Source organism: Astatotilapia calliptera, chromosome 1, assembly GCF_964374335.1.
Source record: "Astatotilapia calliptera chromosome 1, fAstCal68.1, whole genome shotgun sequence".
NCBI classification, from domain to species: Eukaryota; Metazoa; Chordata; class Actinopteri; order Cichliformes; family Cichlidae; genus Astatotilapia; species Astatotilapia calliptera.
This window is the reverse complement of record NC_137422.1, coordinates 38,097,593-38,119,644: the sequence shown is the minus strand read 5'-3', so window position 1 is coordinate 38,119,644 and position 22,052 is coordinate 38,097,593. Positions and strand designations below refer to the sequence as shown.

At 44.0% G+C, this 22,052-nt stretch overlaps 2 protein-coding genes across 5 annotated transcripts in view; one reads left to right on the top strand and one right to left on the bottom strand.

Annotated features, from left to right (window-relative positions):
* dpy19l3 (dpy-19 like C-mannosyltransferase 3) overlaps positions 1–9,048 on the top strand; it is an 81,047-nt gene extending 71,999 nt beyond the window's left edge. For all 4 annotated transcript variants that reach the window (XM_026175880.2, XM_026175872.2, XM_080300630.1 and 1 more), the window contains one exon: positions 1,531–9,048. In XM_026175880.2, coding sequence (XP_026031665.1) covers positions 1,531–1,734 — 204 coding nt within the window. In that variant the 3' untranslated portion in view covers positions 1,735–9,048. The remainder of the gene's footprint in view (positions 1–1,530) is intronic.
* A 90-nt stretch (positions 9,049–9,138) lies between these two features.
* The window catches only part of LOC113026743 (neural-cadherin), a 337,047-nt gene continuing 324,133 nt past the window's right edge, over positions 9,139–22,052 (bottom strand). Inside the window, exons 36-37 of the mRNA XM_026175859.2 lie at positions 13,640–13,794; positions 9,139–12,456 (exon numbers count right to left, since the gene is read on the bottom strand). Coding sequence (XP_026031644.2) covers positions 11,845–12,456; positions 13,640–13,794 — 767 coding nt within the window. The 3' untranslated portion in view covers positions 9,139–11,844. The remainder of the gene's footprint in view (positions 12,457–13,639; positions 13,795–22,052) is intronic.

Genomic DNA, 22,052 nt, shown 5'->3' with positions numbered 1-22,052 from the left:
TCATCTTTTTTTTGCTTTCATTTTTAAGGATGCCTTCCTTTTTTTCCTGCTCAGTGATCCAGTGCTTTCCCTGTAACACCCCGAGTGTTAATGACTATAACAAACTATAAAATGTGATGGTTCTCCTGGAAACTTTAAGTTTTGCCTGTTTGTATCTTTACTGTACACACCAGGCAGCCACCACATTAAAATCTCCCCGTGTGCCATCAAGACATTTCAAACTCACCGGGCCAAAGCCACATGACCTGTGGGGCGTCGTTTACAGCTGGAAAACCTTACTTTGGTTTCCAGCGATATTGATGATCTTACTCCAATGAAAATGCAAAGTGAAATCACCAAATAATTACAAATACCCACTGCAGAGTGTTTGCATGTGATTATGAACCTAAATATTTATACATATTGCTCAGAAGCTAATTTGTACTCTATACACTGTCCCTTAATGCAGCGGTCCCCAACCTTTTTTGTGCCACAGATCAGTTTAATGTCAGACAATATTTTCACAGACCGGCCTTCAAGGCGTCGCTGATAAACACAACAAAAGAAAATGATCCGACCAAGACAAGAACGGTGCTATTTTGTAAATATAATAATTCACAGTGTATTTGTGTAACTTTGTTAGCAGCGTCCTCCTGAAATGCACCAACAGCCTCCTCTCTGGTCGCTATGGTAACGCATAAACGTTCCTTTCAAAATAAGACACGGCTACAAAACAAAGTACATGAAAATATATAGAAAATGAATTCATAACACAAGACCCCGGGAAACAGAGTTAACAATAAAAACCCTGAAAATCGTCAATTTCACACCCGAGCCGGTACCGGTCCATGGCCCGGGGGTTGGGGGCCGCTGCCTTCATACACTGTACAGTTTCACTGTAAGCCTCAAAATAGTTTTCGTAGCTGCACTCTAACATGGCTCAGTGCTTTTCATGTTGTGGCTTATTTAGTGTTTTTAAACGTGACACTTTCAGAATTCAAGTGTGTGAAACCATAAAATATTCATGACTGAATATTTGACAAAAAGTTAATATCCCTTTTCTTTTTTTTCATTAAAAGTTTATCATTCAGAAGCTTTCACAGTCCCACCCACCACCTTTTAAAACTGGAAGTGTTGCATCTCGCCAGCAAACAGTGCCGTTCTGTGGGATCCTTTTTAGAAGCTGATATTTTTTGTTAATGGCCTTCAGTGCTGCTAATGAGTATCTTATTCCTTCCAAGAAAATCCGTCCTTGAAGCCAGCATCTCCACATGTCCTGCACTGCCTCTTTTTTTTCTTTGGGTTCAGCCTTCTTTGGCTGCTGTTTTAGCTATGTTGCGATCAATAATCCCAAAGCAGAATATTTATTAATTTAGACTCACTTTAGCCCTTAATGCACTAAAGCATCCATACAGATTTTATGGCAGATCTAACTGGCAGAGCAAAGTGAAATCAGAGGCTGCTGCCGGTGGACTTTATCTCGATTGTGCTGGCTTCAGCCTGCCGTCATTCTCGTTGCTGTTAATGGTGACGCGTTTGTTCTCTTATCAGATCATGGACGGACCTGGAGAGGATGACCCCGACCTCGTCCCTGCCACCCACCCTCGTTTTTGCGATGCCATCAAGACGGACGCGGCAGCTTACAACGCTCTCTTTACCAGAACATTCCAGAATAAAACCTTCCATGTCTACCGACTCAAGAAGAAACGCAAGAAAAATACGAAGGGCTCATCAGAGCCCAGCGTGACTCAGTAGCAGGACCAGGGCTGCAAGACAACCCCAGCAGAGGCCAGAGGGGAGAGAGGAGGAGAGGATGAAATAAAAGTGCTGAATCCTTGCTGTTCCTCTGTCTCCTCTGTGCACTGCGCCCAGCTGTGATCATGGCCATTATTTCTTCAACACGTGGCTCTTTGGACGTGCTATTAGAACAGCGGGGCCGGTCTGCACTTCGGGTGGAGTGTGCAAATGTAGGATTCCTGCTTCGGGCTGTTCTACGTCCACTCATTCAGCCGCCGTCCACCCCCAAAAAAGTTTAGATGACTAAGTGAAACTTAAAGATTGAAATACAGAGAAGTCGTATGTATTTGCAGCTGAGTTCTTCTTTGCCAATGAAAGTAGGGGCAGAAATCGAAGATTTGTTGAGCTCTTCATTTGTAGGGATTTAAACTGACTTTAAAAAAAACATAAGATCTAAAAGGTTCAGTTTCCACTGTAGTTCAGTTGTTTTAGGAGTAGACATCAGCCGACATTAAGTGTAAATGTCTAGTTTATAAAGTTTCATAAAAAACCTCAAAAATGATACAACTGAAAAGATTAAAGTCAGTTAGGAGATGATTTCTTTTTCAGAACTGACCGACGTGTTGGTTCTTTCAGATGGGCAGCGAGCAGCTCCGGTCAGTGTGTTTCAGCCATGTTAGTGTAAAGGAAGCTGGTCATCGGCCTCATTACATGTTCTCATATTAATAATTGAACTGTGCTTGAATTTGATTCATTAAACATCCTGAACATAAAAACATGCTTAAACAGGTTGCCATAGTCCCAGTGGAAACTCGTGCGACTGTTTAATCTTACTGTTACTAGTATTACTTCTAGCATCACTGCTGTCATCCTAAGCTCTTCTACCCACAAGCCTAACAACTACGTGCCAAACCCCAACTTATCCTCACTCTGAACCTACTTTAAGTCTAAAACCAAGTCGTAGCCCTCAAACAGGTCTTTGATCTTCTCTACAAAATGTCTCAAACTAAACACAAACTTAAATTTAGGCTTTAATTTAATTTTTATTTGTGGTCTGTGAGCGTGACTTCAGTCACTGTGATGCAGGTTGGAGAAGCTGTTCTTGAGAAAGCCGCAGTCTGCCTGTTCTGCACAGCTAGCTGTTAGAGACAACCACGCATGCACACACACACACACACACACACACACACACACACACACACACACACACACACACACACACACACACACACACACACACATATTTAGTCAGTGTGTCCTTACAGCTGTCATCTTTATAATTACCTTCCTATGATGTGTCTGGGAGACATTTCTACATGGTAGCTTCAGAATAACCTGGATCACACACTCTTTGAACATACACACTATTTAAATTACTGTCTTATCACCAGAACATCAGTCCCAGGAGAGGCCATGTACCAGATACACAGCGGGTAATGGACTTTGTTAGACCACCTGTTATAAAAACAAAGCACACAAATGTTTTAGAAATCTGTCCAAAAAATGTATTTTTATTTATTAGGCAAATAAACTGTATCCAAATCTGAGCCGAGACACTGGACTTTTCACAGAAGTCTGAATTTCATCAAACATTCAGCCACTAAAATTGATTCTTCTGTAACTTTAATGTGTTATTATTATTTTTTTATTAATCTTTTCTGCCTTTTTGTAAAAGTAAAATTTGAAAATTCATGGATCAAGACAATAACTATATTAAAAGCTTGCGCGTCAGAGCTTGCAGATACTGTCGAATTAACCATTACACAATCATAAAAATGTATTTTGGTAATAACCAATACTCTTTCTTTGGTCTGGCGGTGGTCTAATAAATCTGTTAAGCTGTGTAGCTTCTCTGTTTGCGGGATTTTTGTGGTTTTCTACTCTGATGATCAGTCTGAGAGCTGCTAGCTGATGAGCTCAGTTTAGCTCCCACCCCCTTTCTCTTCATGTTACTGTACCGTGGTATTTTTTTCTCAGGGTTGTACATAAAAATAAATGATTGAAATTATTGAAAAGAAGATTTAAGAAAAAGTTTGCTAACTGCCTCGTCAGCTTCCACTAACTTTCAGCATAACATGCCTCTTGCTATAAGAGCAGATCAGTAGAGTTTATGGTGTTACAGAGATAATCATAAGCTGTTGCAGGCTCATTAAATTGACAATTTATTGCTTCTACCATGAATTACTTTAACTGCCAAATTTCTGGTATCCATTATCGGGCCCCTGTACAGCTACTACACAGGTGGACCTGCTGTGGGAAGAGTGCAGGACTGGGCTGTATCCCAATTCAGGGTCTGCAGCCTTAAAGTATGCAACCTTAACGGTCCTCAAGGGCCGCGTACTCAAAGACCGCTAAGGCCAGAAGTGCGAGGCTTGTGAAATGGGACGGTCTAGCCTCCGTCGCGCTGCCCAGGTTGCCTAGCAATCGTGATACTAACAGCTGGAAACGTGTCATACAGCTTTGTTTGACAGAAATGAAGGAGAACATATTTTGTACATTTGTTTGTTTGTTTCTACACGAGCGCTGTGTGATTTGATAAGTATCTGAGGCTGAGACCACGGGACTGTGAAACATGATTGTTGGGCTTCATTTCTGTACTGAACAGTCATTTAAGATTAGCTAGTAAATAACAATTAGCTAATGTTGCTCATGAGACTAAAGTCATCTCACTTTGGTAATGTAAATATAATTTACATTACCCCCTGAGCCACGGTCGCCCCTGGCTCAGGGGGTTGGGAAGCGTATCTGTAACCGGAAGGTCGCCGGTTCGATCCCTGGGCTCTCTGTCCTGGTCGTTGTGTCCTTGGGCAAGACGCTTTACCCTACCGCCCACTGGTGTTGGCCAGAGGGGCCGATGGCGCGATATGGCAGCCTCGCTTCTGTCAGTCTGCCCCAGAGCAGCTGTGGCTACAACCGTAGCTGCCTCCACCAGTGTGTGAATGTGAGAGTGACTGAATAGTGGCATTGTAAAGCGCTTTGGGTGCCTTGAAAAGCGCTATATAAATCCAATCCATTATTATTATTAATATGGCCAATATTAAAGTTATTATTTCAGTCAGTATTAGTTATTACAGCAGTGAATGACTCTGTTTCAAATACTGAGCTTCAGTAAAGATTCAAGCTGCATTTATTTATATTTCCTGTCACCTTAAATCTTCACTCAAAGACAGGTTTCTTTGACACTGTGTATATATAACTGTGTTATATATATGAGGGACAGATATTGTTCTTTCAATATGTTGGCATTACTAAATTTCTCTCAGTGGTTACTTTAAATATCCATAAAATCATCACATTCTCTGTAAGATTAAGGTCGACTATTGAACGGTGCATATTTTAAAGTAAAGGCTTTAAAACCAAGTTAGCACAAACGTCACTAATGTCACATAACTTTGCCGACATGTGGCCAACAGTAACGTTTAAAAGTTCTTCGTTATTAAACATTTGCACATAAATAACATAATAATCAGTACTTACTTTTAAAACTCTTTGGCCGCCCCTCCTCCGCCGTTTTTTTTTTTTTTTTCTCGGCAAAATTATCCACACCCACCGCCGCGATATGCATTCTGGGATATGTTGGGCCACGAAGTCTACACCGCCACATCCTTAAAATTCAGGGAAATGAAGGACGCATTTGAGGGCCGCATTTCGAGCAGCCTTTGAATCGGGACAGCCTTTAAGGCTGCAGACCCTGAATTGGGATACAGCCATCTTTTATATACAGTCTGTGTACCGTTGCCCACAAACAGGAAATGCTGAGAGTTGTTCGTTCAGTGATTGTTTAGTCATACTCTGCTGTAGCCCCACCGAGTAGGTCAGACCACTAGCAGAGCTCAGATGTGGCCCCTCTGTGGTGGGGCACATGTGGCCGCTGTGATAAATGTTACCAGTTACCCCAGAAAAGGAAGGATAATTACGTTAGTTTCGCTTTCTGCCGGCTACTTAAATGTGCTTTTGCTGTAAAACTGAGGTCAGAGTTGGTACCAAGTGGTATTTGTGACGGTGTTGTTGTTGTGATTGCTGTCATGTTTTTTCTCTTTCTGTGATTGTCATCAGCAGCATTCTCAACCTTTTCATTTTTGTCTCTCTGACACACACACACACACACACACACACACACACACACACACACACACACACACACACACACATGAATAATGTAAGTAGCGAGGAAATTGCAGCAGCCTGACAACGGGGCTGATTCTGAGCCACAATCCAAAATAGAGAGAGAAAGAGGGGCCAACACTTGCATATCAAACCGAGGCTTTGTGGTTAGACGAGAAAGCGGGGAGGAGGAGAGGGGATGACAGACGATGCTCATGTTTAAACAGCAGCGCAGGAGAAATGAGAGCGCGTGAAAACATGAATTCTCAGTGATCTTCTTCATTTTCTTCTTTCACACCAAAGGCGAGGAGGTGACTGAAAGGCTGGAGCTGCGTAGGTAATTAGTGGTTGGACAATTAGCACCCTCCCTCCGTCCCTTCCCCTTCATCTCAGCTCAGTTTGCCTGCATTTGTACACTTGTTAATAAGGACCTCTGTCTTTGATAATCCACGCTCTCGCAGATGCGTGAGCACTCCTGCACACGGTTGTTGCAGGGCTTTTGAAAACACGGTGTTCGTTAAAGGCGAGGCCTCGTCGTGATGCATATCAATCGGATGAGCGGAACGAGAATGCTTGTTCCTCCCGCCTCCATATTGGATGTTTAATTTAGGCGATGTCTGATTGCTTTATTTGAGAGCGAAGTGATTCCATTAGGTTTGCCTAATAAGAGTCTAGTAATGTAATATTTTTTCAGCATTGTTAATTTCCATACATATTGAGTTTAGTAGCAGGCCGCTGCTGACTATGGTTTTCTTAATGAAGAGGCGATGAAGGCGGTCATTAACCTGTACAGTCTGCTGTGGTTTAAAGTGGATGTTCGTGAAATACATGTAAGATGCTCACTAGACGGCTTTGTGCAACTAATGAACTTGTTTGGATCCAGGTTTAGTTTGAACAGTCTGCTTTTGGGACAAACGATCTGAAACCTGGCCTCGGCCCTGAACCGTGATGAGACCGTGAATGTTTGCTGAACAGGTCATGTTAGAGCAGCAGGCGGACAACTTTATTCTTGAAGGTCTTTCCACGTGATTTTAGAAGTCAAAGAACTTTAATCCCAATCTTAAAAAATCAAACGAGATGTTGGGATTGCTCCCAGATGCAGGATTGGTTTTCATCTATTGGTCTGAAGCTAGATGAGATAAAATTATCATCTGTCGTAGATGAAACCCAAGCAGCACTCGCCTGAATCATAATCTTGCAGATATTTTGGAGCCTGAATGCGATTAGCATCCTTTGGCATTGGTGCTGTGATGCCACGATGACCCAAGTCACCCAAGGGTTGCTTGTTTGGGATGTTGTGCTATTTTAACCGTTTTATTTCTACATCCATCTCAGTAGTTTTTGGTGTTGAAGCTTCTTAAACAGCCACAAAATGTACAAAATAAATGAAATCTGAACTTTTTCAATCAAAGATGAAATTCAGTGCTGTCAAAAATCTGATCTCCTGGAGCTGCACGTTAAGCCACCTGCTTGTGCAAACTTTGCCCATCTTTGAGCTCACAGTCCAGTTTCTGAGTCCAGCTATTACTTTGACTGTTGCACCAGCTCACCAATGCCAAAGTAAACCTTGTGCACATTAGTTACCTCTTTTTAACTGGTGTAGTCCCAGCAGAGCCAGCTCTACCTTGAACAGAAGTGAAGATCATTTAGCATCATGGGTTCTCACTTTGGGAACTATTGTTGTTTTTGTGGAACCTGTTCTAGATTGAACGCCAGCATCACTTCTGTGAAAGAGAGGTGTGTGCGGCAGCAGCCTCTGGCAGAATTGAACTGACTGAGATGTTAATCTCCTGGCTATGTAATGATGTTGGTTGGGGATTGATCAGAAATGTCTCTGCCTTGCTGGAACCTGAATTAGAACAGTGTGGGAAATAACACTTGACGTGCTTGACCAGGTTAGGCTCTCATACCAAAACCTCAGCCCAGCTGGGAAGCATGGTAGAGGGAGCATCATGGTTTGGGATCGCTTTACCACCTCGGTAGCTGGACATCGAGCAGAGTGTCAGGCAGTTATGAGAGGATGGTTTGATCCCTTTGCCCGCACTCAGGCTTTGATTACTGCTGATTCAGCAAGGACACAGGGCCGCTCTGCTGTTCATGAAGACTCTGGCTGACATTTTCAACCCTTTATCTCCAGTTTGCCTAAGGACACATGCAAACTTTGTCTAAGGCAAGAACCTCCCCTTCATGCAGTATGACATTAAACGTGTCTTGGGTGGAGCAAACAACCCAAAAAGTACAGGAAACAGAAGTTCACATGAAACGAGGAGGAATGAAGTCTGCGCTTTGACACCGAATTAGTTTACTTTTAACGGCTGACATAAAAAGCAGATCTATCGTTTGACCTCTCTTCACCTTTTTTAAGACAAGATCCTGAAAGATGTTAAGATGAGACTGGACCTTAAAATTCATTAGTTGTAAAGAACATTTAAATAAGTGAAATAACATAAGTTTGGGAATTTTTAAGAAACGTCTTTTGGCTTTGTCAAGGCAACATCACGCGATGTTACAAAGTGTTTTCTATCAGTTTGAGCCCTCGTGAACTCAGGTGATGTCATTTTCAGTTTTTGAGGGTTCAATTTTGGGACTGAGCCGAGTAGATCAACTAAAAGGCTGAAGGAGAGTAGATTTCAGCTTTTGAAAGTCTGAGTCCTGACCTTAATTCAAGTGACGTGCTGCAAGTATGACCTGCACGCAGCATCCAGGACGTACCGATACCCTGGTAGGAGGACTTACTGTGTCTGATGGAGGCTGTTGCTGCTGAAGTCCCTAAAGTCAAGAGTTAACTTGTTTTCCAGCCTTTAGAGTTAGAATTACATTGAATAATCACTATTTGGATGAAGAACTTTTCTTCAGTAATAATTGGAGACATCCTGGTAATCCTAAAGAGTCCTCACATCATCTTCATTTAAAACAACATTGAACTCGTTCATTGTGGAAACAGTTTCTTTGTGTTTATTTGAAAAAAGAAAATACTGTAATATGTATCTGGGTGCCTTTTGGTCATTTTTCCTTTTTGCTTGGTGTTCCTTTAAAAAAAAAAAATCCACTAAAGTGATTCTGTGCTGTCATTTTCTACTGTAAAGCCACAAAAATCATCCAAACTTGTAAATGTTTACTCTGCCGTTAAAAGTCTTTCTCATGCCAGACACAATGCTGGTGGAGGGATACGTGAAGTTTCACATATTATTAGGCAGTGTGTCAATAAAACAATTCCCCCCCCAACAATGCTGTTTCCCTGTCAGTCAAAGCCAGGAATATTTATTTTTCACATTTCAGTTCATCGGTTTCTCTTTACAGACGCAGTCACGATTCAGCACTGGTGCAAATGAATTTATTGAGGGGAGGAAAAAAAAGATCAAAGCAAATACAAAACACTTATAACCGTCAAAAGCTGATCACCATCATGTTGATAAAAATATGTTCGTTTGATTTCTTTTTTCTCTCTGAAGCGGCACATTTTAAATCTATGCTGCTCTTCTTGGCAAAAAAAAAGCAATAATTTGAATGTATCTATCTCTGTACTTACAAATGAGGTAAAAACATTGTTCACAACATGTCTGCACCCAGAACACAACACTGAAGAAGCCGTCGTATGCTACAAATGAATGGTGGGAAGTGAATCTCCGCTCCTTACAGCTGTAGTGAAGCATGAAGTGTTTTCATCCTTGTGTGTGTGGGGCTCAGGCTCGGACGCTCTCCAGAGAGCAACATACAAGCATCACTCTGGAGGAACTCCCCACTGCCTGAAAGATAAGCATGTCTTTTACTTTTAGGCATCATTGACTGGAAATGCTCTTATTTATAAAAGCTGCATTGTTGCCTCCGCTGCTCGGAAAGCGTTTGTCTGAAAAAGAAGCTGCAATCTGGGGATCGACTCCTGTCAACTCATTTCTTTTTTGGAAACTCCTCACATTCCTTTGGTTTTTCCAGCATGACAGCGGGCCATCAGCTCCTATTAGGATTAGTGGCCTGACATGTTTTCACACTCTACTACCCTTTGACTGCTCTCTGCCGACAGGCTCAGCTCTGCCAGCGTGAAGACAAATAGAAGGAAAAAAAGGTATGAAGGGAGCGCTGCTGATGCTGCTGCTTCCAGCAGAATCCAGCGGCTGAAACGCCAGAAGAAGCCACGCTGGAACTTTGGGGAGAATCGTAGGTTGTGGGGTCATGTGGGTGGGGGCACACGACTTTTTAAGTTCATCCCATTTGCAGTGCAGCAAACTGTTATGCAGGAAACTGTTGCTTGCAGCATCTCTTCCCTCGGCGGCTCCCCCACAGGGCCGCTGTGCTCCGTGGTGCACTGGTGAGACATCTCTCCACAGGGCTGGGCTCCCTCCGCTTCACTCCCTTCCCTCATTTGCTCTCTGATTCAGCCCCCTACCCTGCAATCCTCTCTCTTGTTTTAAAAATGTGAAAGGAAGTGTGCCCTTTTTAGACTCTCGTTCGCTGCGTTATTATTATTATTTGCCTTTTTGTTCCTTTAAGACAAAGTGTTTAGTTTTTTGCAGAGCTGAGAGAGAGAAAGAGAGAAGCTGGAGGGATAATTCACAGTTTCGACATTAAAAAAAACAAACAAAAGCACAATGACATGTTCCTGCAGCTCTCTTACCCACAATCCTCCTAATGTTTCAGCCAAGAAATATGTGCTAATTTAGCAAGACACAATAGATGGATGCGTGAACTGCATATGGCACAGCTATCACAGCTCACAAGCATATATATATATATATATATATATATATATATATATATATATATATATATATATATATATATATATATATATATATATATATATATATATATATATATATATATATAATCCTTATAAATATCTCTTACCCTCTTCCCTCCATTTATGTTTATTGAGTAGTCACCTTGAAAGGCAGCTCTGTGTACTTTGTATTCTGCCGAGCATCTGTTAAAATAGTCTCTCGCAGCCGCCACATTTGGTATGCCAGAGGAACAGCGTGCACGGAACAGAGCAACAGAGCGAGCATTTCCTCCCTCCCGCAGTCCACACGTCCACTCGCATTTCTTTGTTACAAAGATGTTTGAATTTTTGTGCACCCTCCCCCGGGTGAGGAGGAACGAGCAGCGGCGGAGCGCAAATGAGAATAGGAAATCAAATGAAGACGCGGGCACGGTACTAAGTAGAAAGCTTGATGTCTTACAACCCATGGAGCGTTGAAACTTGAAACACCCAACCAATACAGAATTACTCAACCTAGCAAAAGACACATTACCAGAAAAAAAAATCTCACCCTGGAAACCAGTGATGGTCGAAGCACTTCTTTTTGTTTTTTTTCTCATACAAACATTGACAGAAGCTGTTTACAGCCAGGCAGCGAGAACACGATGTGTCCACTACAGTGAAACTGCATTGGATGGGCTACTCAGTATGATCCACCTCATCTTCACTGACTTATCGTGTAACAGTGTGAAATACATGACATTTATTTACAGAGCAGCAAGGTGCTAAAAATACATTTAGTGGCATTGAGTTGCTCAGGTATATATATATGTATGTATGTATTAAAAAAATCCTGGCCAAAACATTTTCATATTTTCTGCCTTCAGCTGGCAGCTCATCCACACACGAGGAAATTTGGGGTTTTAGTGTCTGTGACTGGAACAGATTTTTCCGACAGTGAAGCTAAGCTCCATCATGATGAGTAGCCCGAGTGCAGGCTGACGTTCTGAAGCATTTAACCTGACTTGTAGGTTTGATAACGTCTGCTCCTGCAAAATTGCCGTCCAAGGTAGAGTGAGTGCAGAGCGGCAGGCTCTTTTCATTGGGACACTTTCATCTGTCTCTTAGGCCCCCGCTTTGATTGACGGGTCTCATCATCCAGTAAATACAACACAGTTCGTGTCAGCTGTCAGCAAAGTGCTGCGCGTGGAGCGACTCTCTCTGTCGGCCAGTCTCTCGCTTTTCCAGCCTGAGTCGCCGCCAAGCGTCTGCTAATTGATTGTTTTGGGCGGCCCCGTTATCAGGGTCCAATCAGTTTGTGTTGGAGCTCAGAGGTCGCTGGCCTCGGCTCGCTCGTACAGCGCCCGAAGCTTCTCAAAGCGAGGCCCCCACTCCCCGAGCGTCTCCTCCCTCCTCGCCTCCACTCCCCCTTCTCCGCTGCTGCCTCCATCCAGCCCTGCTGAACTGAAGGAGCTGAGGGAGCCGGCAGGCGAGCCCCCACCCTCGGTGGAGAAGACCTGCAGGGAGTCAAAAGGTCCCGTGTCTGGATGCTGGTCAGCATCGCGGATGATCTCGCACAGGTAGCGGGCCAGATCCTGGCTGGAGAAGGACAGGGAACGACGGGCTAGCTGCGAGGGACGGGCCTGGCCCTGGGCCGGCAGCCTGGTGGGGGGGACGTCCCTGCGGAGACTGGTCGTTGTGGTGGCCGTGGAGGAAGTGGAAGCTGCAGAGGGAGGCAAGGTTGTGGAGCTGGTTGTCCGGCTCAGGGGGTCCAGCGGCTGGGAAGAGGGTGGGACGGGGGGCGCCTGGTGGAGGAGGTGATGGTGATGATGATGGTGGGGAGGAGGAGGGTGGTGCAAGGCTCTAGAGCGGCAGTACTGCACTGACTGGGCCGGGCTCGGCTGGAGGGACTTCTGCAGCTCTGCCATGTCGTAGGCATTCTGGTCTCACACACACACACACACACACATTTACACAAAAGCAGATGAAAAGTCTGAGTTAGCACAGGAGCTGTAAAAACAGAGAGGGACTGATTGTCTGGGGGAGAAAGACGAGGCAGAAAAAAATGAAATGTGACAGTGAGAAAGCAGAAAAATGAAAAGAGAGCAGAAAAACAATCGGCTCGCCCCACAACGTTTACTGTGAATGTTCCACCTATTTAAGTTTCCAATCTGTCTCCATTTACTGTTGCAGAAAACTTGTAATTCGAAATATCTCTGTATGCATGTGAGAGACCAAGAAGAAGAAGAGCAAGATGAGGGACATTTCTCTCCCTCTCTCCACTGCAGACAGCTGCCATTACTTTGTCATGTAGCGCAGCAGCAGCCACTTTGGTACTAATGTGATTCCACCAGAACTGTAACCAGGGTGGCAGAGATGCAAAAAGATGTAGGAGGAGGAGGCGGCGGAAGAAATGATGCACAAGGAGGAGGCGTGGGTCGCTTTGTGAAACTGATTATGTGATGAGTGCTGTTTTTATTCCTCTAGAGCGATTTCAAACAAGACTCCAGAGAATTAACCACAGTGGCTGCTGTGTATAGGGGATCAGTACTGTGTGTGTGTGTGTGTGTGTGTGTGTGTGTGTGTGTGTGTGTTTGACTGCAGGTAATGGACAGAATCTTGAAGGTTTTGGGGTACTGATAAGGCCAGACAAGGATCTCTATATGAAAGTGTTTTTTCCTCCTCTTTGTGTGTGTTTCAGCAATGATTTCAGCAGCCACATGTGTTTGTTGCGATCAAAGCTGTGATATTATGCAAGCTCTTAAGTACCGTTGAGTGCTTGTGGGTTACATTGGCTGGTGGAGAGGAGATAAGGATTTTGCGTGGGCCTAATTAAAACGCTAGCACACACACTGCAGGATTTTATTCCAAATTGAATTGACAGAATCCATTATAGAGCTGCTGCCATACATCCACTGCTAAGAATTTCCAAAATAAAAGTCTTTGAAATCAAAATTAAAACATCTCAACTTCAAGCAAGCACGTGGCGATGTAGCAGTTACATACTGAACATCACTTTTAACAGTTGTGTATGTGTGCACAAAGGTTTCTTTCTGATTTGCTTTGATAACTTTCCCAGCAAAGGGTACAGTCTGCATGCATGTGAGCGTGCGAGGGGTGTACCTGGTCCTCCTCCCCACCGCCCTCCTCATCGTAGTTGAGGACGTTCTCCCGGATGTCCTCCCAGCCGTCGTGATGCGCCGTGACGTGGTAAACGCCCTCTTTCAGCCCTTTGTAGGACCTCCAGCGAGTGTAGAGGAAAATGCCCAGTAGCAGCACTGCAGTTGAGACAAGACGGTGTTGAAGGCATTAGCATTACAAATTAAATGATTAAAATCCTTCAATCAAGATATGCCCTCAGAGACAGGCACTCTTGATGGAGATGGCCTTGAGCATCATTTGAGAAAAGTGCGAGCCGAGACGTGATACGTGTTAGGAATCAAGTGACGCTTCAGAGTTTGATCTAACAAGTGTTCTGCTGCTGGTGTTTAACAAAATATATTTCAAGGACTGGCAAAAATCTCTGTGACAGTCAAAATCTTTCTCAAGATTGGCAAAAATGCCATGAGTGAGTTCGTGCATCCTTGGGAAACCTCGGGGGTGCAGAACAAAGTGAGATTAATGGGTTAGTGAGGTACTTCTTCTCACCTGGCTAGATCACTATAGTTACCTGCTTCAGAGCAGGCTGGATGTTTATCATGATAAAAGCCTGATCTGCTGCTGAAAACAGTGATGAATTTGGCTGTTTGGTTGTTGAACTGTGGCCTTTCCGAGTTCGGGCATTGCATTCTCCTTCTGAAAAATTAGGCATATTTCATGAAAATATTTTCACACGAAAAATGTCTTTAAACAGAAACAAAGGAGGTCACATGACCAACTGAGCTAGAAGGCAGGTCAGCCTCTAGGCTGAGAAACAAACACCTCATAGGTCTTCAGGTGGCGCCTTCATTACAGGCAACAAAACACTACTCTCCGTGTCAACAGGGACGAGACGTTCCAGGTAGAGCTGCAAAGATTAGAGAGCGGCTAAGCGTGATGGACAGACAAATCAAAGTCTGGGTCAAAAAGAACATTTATGAGACGTAGAACAAATAAAAGATGCTGGACACCATCTGCCAAAGAAGTTGATTTGCTCAGAGTGAAAGGGATCTTAACCAAGCGAGGCTGTTTGTTTATCTCTTCATCCATTGGATGGATAACAACGTGGCCTTACTGATTTCCTCATAAAGCTGTTGTAGTAACAGCTGGACTGTACAGTGAGTAAGAAGATACCGTCAGACTAAACCAACACAGGAGGAGCTTTGAGAAGCAGATTACCTTAACAAGGTCCAAGGTAAGCACGGCTGCGATTGCTGAAACTTTGCGATTCTTTGATGAAAAGGTTGAAGGACACAATTTTAATTTCCTCACCAATGTCTTGACCGTATTTTCTATTCGCTGAATGAAATAAAAGTGCAATAGCTGACCTTTTCCCCCCAATGAATGCCATACTTTATTTCATGGGCACGTTAATTTCATTTTATTTTTTTCTTTAACCACATTTTACAAACTCCCTGATTCTGCACCTCTGAGAAACTGGATCATTACAATCATATCAGTTACAGCGCTGACTCGAAGCGTCGCCTCTATCATGTTAAATAGTTATTAAGTATGAAATTAAACATCATATCAGTGGCTGACACATCTGGCCACAATCAGATTTTCAATTAAAGACTAATAAACATGTGAACCTAATTAAAATGCTAATTTAAAATTATTCACAACCTCATTCCTTTACATCTGCTAGCATCACTGTAGTTAGAGGTAATTATAGCCATGTGACTGACAGGCTTTGTAGACACTGAACATGCTTCGGATTATAGGCGGCTCACTTAGTGCTGACAGTGTTTGACTGTAAACGGCATTAAGAGGGTACTGATACCGGCCTCGATAATGGGAGGGAGGAAAATTAGCCGCCTGATGTCTTATTGGAATTAATTACACTCCCATCATTGACACATTTAACCTTGAAGGGAACCTACTATGCTTTTCTGTCATGATGGGTGCTCGTGAGCTCAGCCTACATAAAAATAATCCACAGACTGTATATAAAAGACAGACGTAATCACACTCACTGGTTTAAGCTTTCTGGTCTCTGGTCATTAGTGTTTTGGAACCAGAATTGATCACATTTAAGGTGTTAACACTGTAACATTTAATGCTGTTACACTGGACATTTTAACATGGCATCCATCCATCCATCCATCCATCCATCCATCCATCTTCATCCGCTTTATCCGGGGCCGGGTCGCGGGGGCAGCAGCCTAAGCAAAGAGGCCCAGACCTCCCTCTCCCCAGCCACCTCCTCCAGCTTATCCGGGGGAACACCAAGGCGTTCCCAGGCCAGCCGAGAGATATAATCTCTCCAGCGTGTCCTGGGTCTGCCCCGGGGCCTCCTCCCGGTGGGACATGCCTGGAACACCTCACCCAGGAGGCGCCCAGGGGGCATCCTTGTCAGATGCCCGAACCACCTCAGCTGGCTCCTTTCGATGTGGAGCAGCAGCGGCTCTACTCTGAGCCCCTCCTGGATGGCCGAACTTCTCACCCTATCTCTAAGGGAGAGGCCAGCCACCCTTCGGAGGAAGCTCATTTCTGCCGCTTGTATCCGCGATCTCGTTCTTTCGGTCACTACCCACAGCTCGTGGCCATAGGTGAGGGTAGGGACGTAGATCGACCGGTAAATTGAGAGCTTCGCTTTTACACTCAGCTCCCTCTTCACCACGACGGACCGGTGCAGCGTCCGCATTACTGCAGCTGCAGCCCCAATCCGTCTGTCGATCTCCGGCTCCCTTCTCCCATCACTCGCGAACAAGACCCCGAGATACTTGAACTCCTCCACTTGGGGCAGGAACTCATCCCCGACCCGGAGTGGGCACTCCACCCTTTTCCGGCTGAGAACCATGGCCTCAGATTTGGAGGTGCTGATCCTCATTCCCGCTGCTTCACACTCGGCTGCGAACCGTTCCAGTGCGAGCTGGAGGCCCTCACCCGATGAAGCCAACAGAACCACATCATCTGCAAAAATCAGAGATGAGATTCTGAGGCCACCAAAGCGAAAGCCCTCCGCCACTTGGCTGCGCCTAGAAATCCTGCCCATAAAAACAACAACATTTTTTGGACTGTGTGAGGAGGCCAGAGAGAACCTGCACCGACACAGGAAGAACATCACAACCCCGCCCAGAAAGGTGGATTCCGACCCAGCACCTTGTTGTGAGGTGACGGTCCTGCTATCGTGCTGTAAAATTTGCACTTCTAAATAAATTCAATGTATGCCGCGTTTCACTGTAGACCCTTTTTTCATTGTTGATAATGGATGAAAACTGTGGGCTGTGACCTTTCTCTGGCTTCTGACGAGGAGCATGCCAGAACAAGTTTGAAACTAATGCTGTAAGCCAGAAACACAGGCTTCAAGCTGTCCTAAATATCCCGGGCATGCCTGCCAGATACCATAGCTATGAGAACATCAACCCCACCCACCTGCTGTTTGACCCTTTTGTTTATGAGGGGCAGCCAATTAGCTAGTGGGCTTAAAGGGAGGGGCGCTGAAAGGGCTCGTTTCACGCAGAGAGCGAACTGAGCAGCTTCACCTGGGCCCGGTCAAAGATAAATAAAGATTATTATGAACTGGGTGTCACACACACACACACACACTTTCTGCTCAAACAGTCTCTGCGTCTTTCTCACTGTAGTGTTGCTGTGACCTTTTCAAATGTCTAACAAATCCCCCGTATGTTGCCTCATACCTATCACCTCTCGCCTTTGATAATACTACTCTAAGCCTCTCCATAATATTAACCTGCTTTACACCCACACAAACGCTTTAATTTTTTCCCTTTAATTCAGCTGCACTTCCCGCCACTCTCAAATCAAACAACCGAATCAAAACACATGTTTCCTGCAAAAGAGGCAACTTGTAGAATCTGGAGTGCAGTGTTTAAATAATATTTAATAATTTACAAGCAGACGTCATTAACTGAGTGAATTACTCACAGAGACATATGCTATCTTCAAATCTGCTTCTCTTTTTTCAAAAGCAGCAGAAAGCTGTGTTTAATCACATTTGAGAACAGCAGCAATCACATACAACAACTGGCAGCATTATAAATACCCAAGCTGCTCAAATCCGATTAATCCGAGGTAAGACACGAGCGTGAAAAATCTGGAATCTTAAACAACTCAAACCCATCTGAACGTGCACGGTCTCTTCTTCTGCATCAACCCCTGCGTTTTAACTCTGAATGTCTTTCTCTTACATCATAACTAAAACCCAGCAGCCACTGCATCATGTAAGCACACCAACAGAAAGCACTCAAACGCTCTGTGAATTGATAACACCCCATTAAACAGCCCACCCTCTGACAACTCTGTAAGAGTAAATTCACTCAGCCAGAAACCAGCTGCACAGTACGAGAGGAAAAATCAATATTCATTTACTGTCATCTTGTCCCCCCTCACCACAACTCCAGCGCCTGGCAGATATATAAGACGAAATTGTTTCAAGAGATTTGCTGTTTCATTTTAAGATGGGCGTTATGGCTTTTAATGGCGAGTGAACAAGAACAAGGGGGAAAGGGGCTAAAAGAAAAAAGACTTTTGTTTCAGGAGAGCCCACGTGTGTCTGACTGCTGCAGTGGCTGCTTTCATGTTCGAGAGACAGTGAACTGGCAAAAACAAGGTCACAGGTTCAGTCCCCCTGCCCTGACTGCAATGAGCCTCATTTACTGTGAGGTGCCCTGAGCTTCCCCAAGACAGAAACAATAAATGAGTCGAAACAATGTGGAGAAGCAGCTGGTCCAGCAGCCCGGAGGTGCCCAGAGCCAATGAGATTACACGGCTGGAGGATTTAAGGCCATTGAGAGGAAAATGCACAATAGCAAGAGCCAGGACAAAATAATAGATAGTGTTTTTAAAGATTTACAATATAAGGGTGCCCTGTGGACTCTGACCACCTGTGGCACAGCAGCACGGTGGAGCTATGTTTCAATTCAATGCAATTTAATTCAATTCTGTTCTATTTATACAGCGTCAAATCAGAGCAACGGTCACTCCGAAGCCTTTATTTTGTAAGATAAAGACTCCACCATAATACATTGAAAAGAGCAAGCACTGGTGACGGTGGGAAGGAAAAACTCCGTTTTTAACAGGAAGAAACCTCTTACAGAACCAGGCTGAACATCTCCCCTTCAAGGTAGACTCCTGCTGCATATCTGCAATGTGTTTGGTGCTGCAGCTTTTTCAGATAGTTCCCTGGAAGTCCTGTTTTGAAGTCCTGTTTGGAGCAAAATCTTTGAGGAATGTTTCCAGAACATTTCCTGGCTACATAATGAAGCATTAGGTAGTTCTGGGCTTCACAAATGCATCCTCTGTCGTTACATTGTAACACCCAGGGTATCTCAAGATATAAAGGGCTGTGTTTAGTCATAGTATAAAGTAAATGTCATTTCACAGATATAATACCATCATATGCCCCAATCGTTTATAAAATGCTCCCATTAATATTGATTGATGTTGTCGTCAAAGTATCTATGAGCTCTGCTTTGTTTACATTCTGCTTCTACTACCAAACTAATGTTGGTTATATAAAAATATATATAAAATGCCAGCCTTGCAGTTGGTGTATTGCAGTTGGTGCTTTGAGCCCAAAAGCTGAAATGTAACTTTGGGGTAACGGCAAAGTTGCAGGCAGCCAATTCTGAAAGCTGACCTTGTAGTGAGAGATGCTTTTGTTCTTGTGGACCTAAAACATTTACTTTTAATGCACTGAGGGGCCACACAGGGGTGGGCTGTGGAACCCTGATGGCAGGAAGTTTTTGGAAAGAGGAAAAAACATATTTTTGCACAGATGGACATCAGAATTGCAACGTAAAAAGAAAAAAGATGTCCTTTTATAGAATACCATCATGGAAGTAGACCTTTGAAGCCAAACACAAACATTTCCAGGTACAGACGTTTAAACAGGCACTCGTGGCTCAAGAGTTGGGAGTTCACCTTGTAATCGGAAGGTTGCCGGTTCGAGCCCTGGCTTGGACAGTCTCGGTCGTTGTTTCCTTGGGCGAGACACTTCACCCGTTGCCTACTGGTGGTGGTCAGAGGGCCCGGTGGCGCCAGTGTCTGGCAGCCTCGCCTCTGTCAGTGCGCCCCAGGGTGGCTGTGGCTACAATGTAGCTGCCATCACCAGTGTGAATGGGTGGATGACAGGTTGTGTAAAGCGCTTTGGGGTCCATAGGGACTAGTAAAGCGCTATACAAATACAGACCATTTACTCTCTCTGCTGTGCATTTTCCACTTTCCAAGGTTTCACTTCACCGTTTATCACACACACAAAAGCAGAGTCAGTATTGCAGTTAATAAAGATAAATACACCAACTGCAAGGCTGGCATTTTATATATATTTTTATATAACCAACATTAGTTTGGTAGTAGAAGCAGAATGTAAACAAAGCAGAGCTCATAGATACTTTGACGACAACATCAATCAATATTAATGGGAGCATTTTATAAACGATTGGGGCATATGATGGTATTATATCTGTGAAATGACATTTACTTTATACTATGACTAAACACAGCCCTTTATATCTTGAGATAACCTGGGTGTTACAATGTAACGACAGAGGATGCATTTGTGAAGCCCAGAACTACCTAATGCTTCATTATGTAGCCAGGAAATGTTCTGGAAACATTCCTCAAAGATTTTGCTCCACATTAACATGACAGCATCACAAATGTGGCCCAGACCTGTTGGCTGTACTTCCATGATGTGAATCTCCTGCTCCACCACATCCCAAAGGTTCTCCATTCAATTGAGATTTGGCGACTGCAGAGGTCATTTGATAAATGTTGCCTTCCTATTAGCTTAAAGCATTATCCTCTGACATCAACGAGACATTTCCACTCAGAGAACTGCTGCCCACTGGTTATTTTCTTTCTGATATACTCAGAATCTAGCACCAACAACCACACCAAGTTGCCTAAGTCATCTTTTTCCCCTCATTCTGATACTCAGTTTAACCTTGTTGCCTAGATGCTAAAATGCATTGTGTTGCTACCATGAAATGGGTGGATTATATATATATAAATATAGATACAAAATTAAATAGCTGGTGAATGAATGTTGACAGATTGAGCCTGAAAGACAAATTCATGTTGCACAAACCTGTGAAATACAAAAAGAAAACAACCTTGAGCACAGTCCTAAACTTTGTGCTGGGACCAGCTCCCATCGCCTGTGATGATCGTCTGTCAGATGATTTCTCTGCACACGTTAGAGGACCATGCTGAAATTGGCAGTGCATTGGACTGCAAGTGATCCAAGTGTAGTAAGAGAGCTAAACGGGGTCCAGCGTTACAGAAGGAGATGACCTTGAAAAAGAAATTTGCTTGTTATGGTTACTCACAGTGTACTGCCTCTTTTTCCAACCCCCACATTTTCAGAGGCTTTAAGGCTTTTAAACAGTGAGCGGTTAATGAACGACTAGAAATCCAGTTTCACTATGAGTTACACGTACATTTGTGCAGGCTAACCAACGCTTCATTAAGCATTTCTTTTTCCCACAGCACAAAAGAAAAGATGTGACAAAGCACACAAAGAAATGTGATCCTAAGCTGACGTGAGATTGCTGTGCTCCACCGCATGAATCAATATCCTTCGCATTATGGCACAGGCCTATACGAAGAGAAATACAACCTCTATAGACTGAAGCAAATAATCTGGAAATATAAGAGGTGTGTTACTGCTTAGTTTATGACGGTGGAGTTTATGCCTTTATGTGTTTATGTTTCTCCTGCTCCCCTCTGCTGAGAAGCAAGTGTGTGTGTGTGTGTGTGTGTGTGTGTGTGTGTGTGTGTGTGTGTGTGTGTGTGTGTGTGTATGAAGAGGTGGCTGGAGTGAGCTCCACGGGGAGGTGAGCAAGGAAGCTGGAGGTCAGGGTGTACAAGAAGAATCTGCTCTGTTCAAAGTCTTCTCCAGAGGGCAAACAAAGAAATGGAGAATTTGATCGGTATTTCTGACAGTGTGTGTGTGTGTGTGTGTGTGTGTGTGTGTGTGTGTGCTGGAGAAAGTAAAGAGCGAGCCTGAAAAGAAAGATTATGTGTTTATTTGTTTACACTGCCTCCAAGGTCCTGTGCTGTCTTTGACCATCACTCCTTTCTCACTCTCTCTGCTTAACTCTTACTCCTGCCTTCAACTCGCCCTCCCTCCGTCCAAACTCCTCTAACGGTTCTCTTCCTCCACTCAGCCGCTCCACCCCTTCTTTAAAGTTTGTGTCTATTGATTCCATTGGACTTTAACAACAAGCGCTACGTTAGGTCAAACCCTTCAGCTATTTCTGGCTCTTCAACAGACGCCCTGGGCTATTCGCGCACGCTCCTTAAAACCTCGCCTAAACCACTTCACTTCCAGCCCGTCGCTCGCTTCACGATGAGTGTTACAAGCGCTGCTAACAAGTAAATGTCGGGCATAGAGACCCTTAAAACTCGACTTTCTTTATAAGACTGC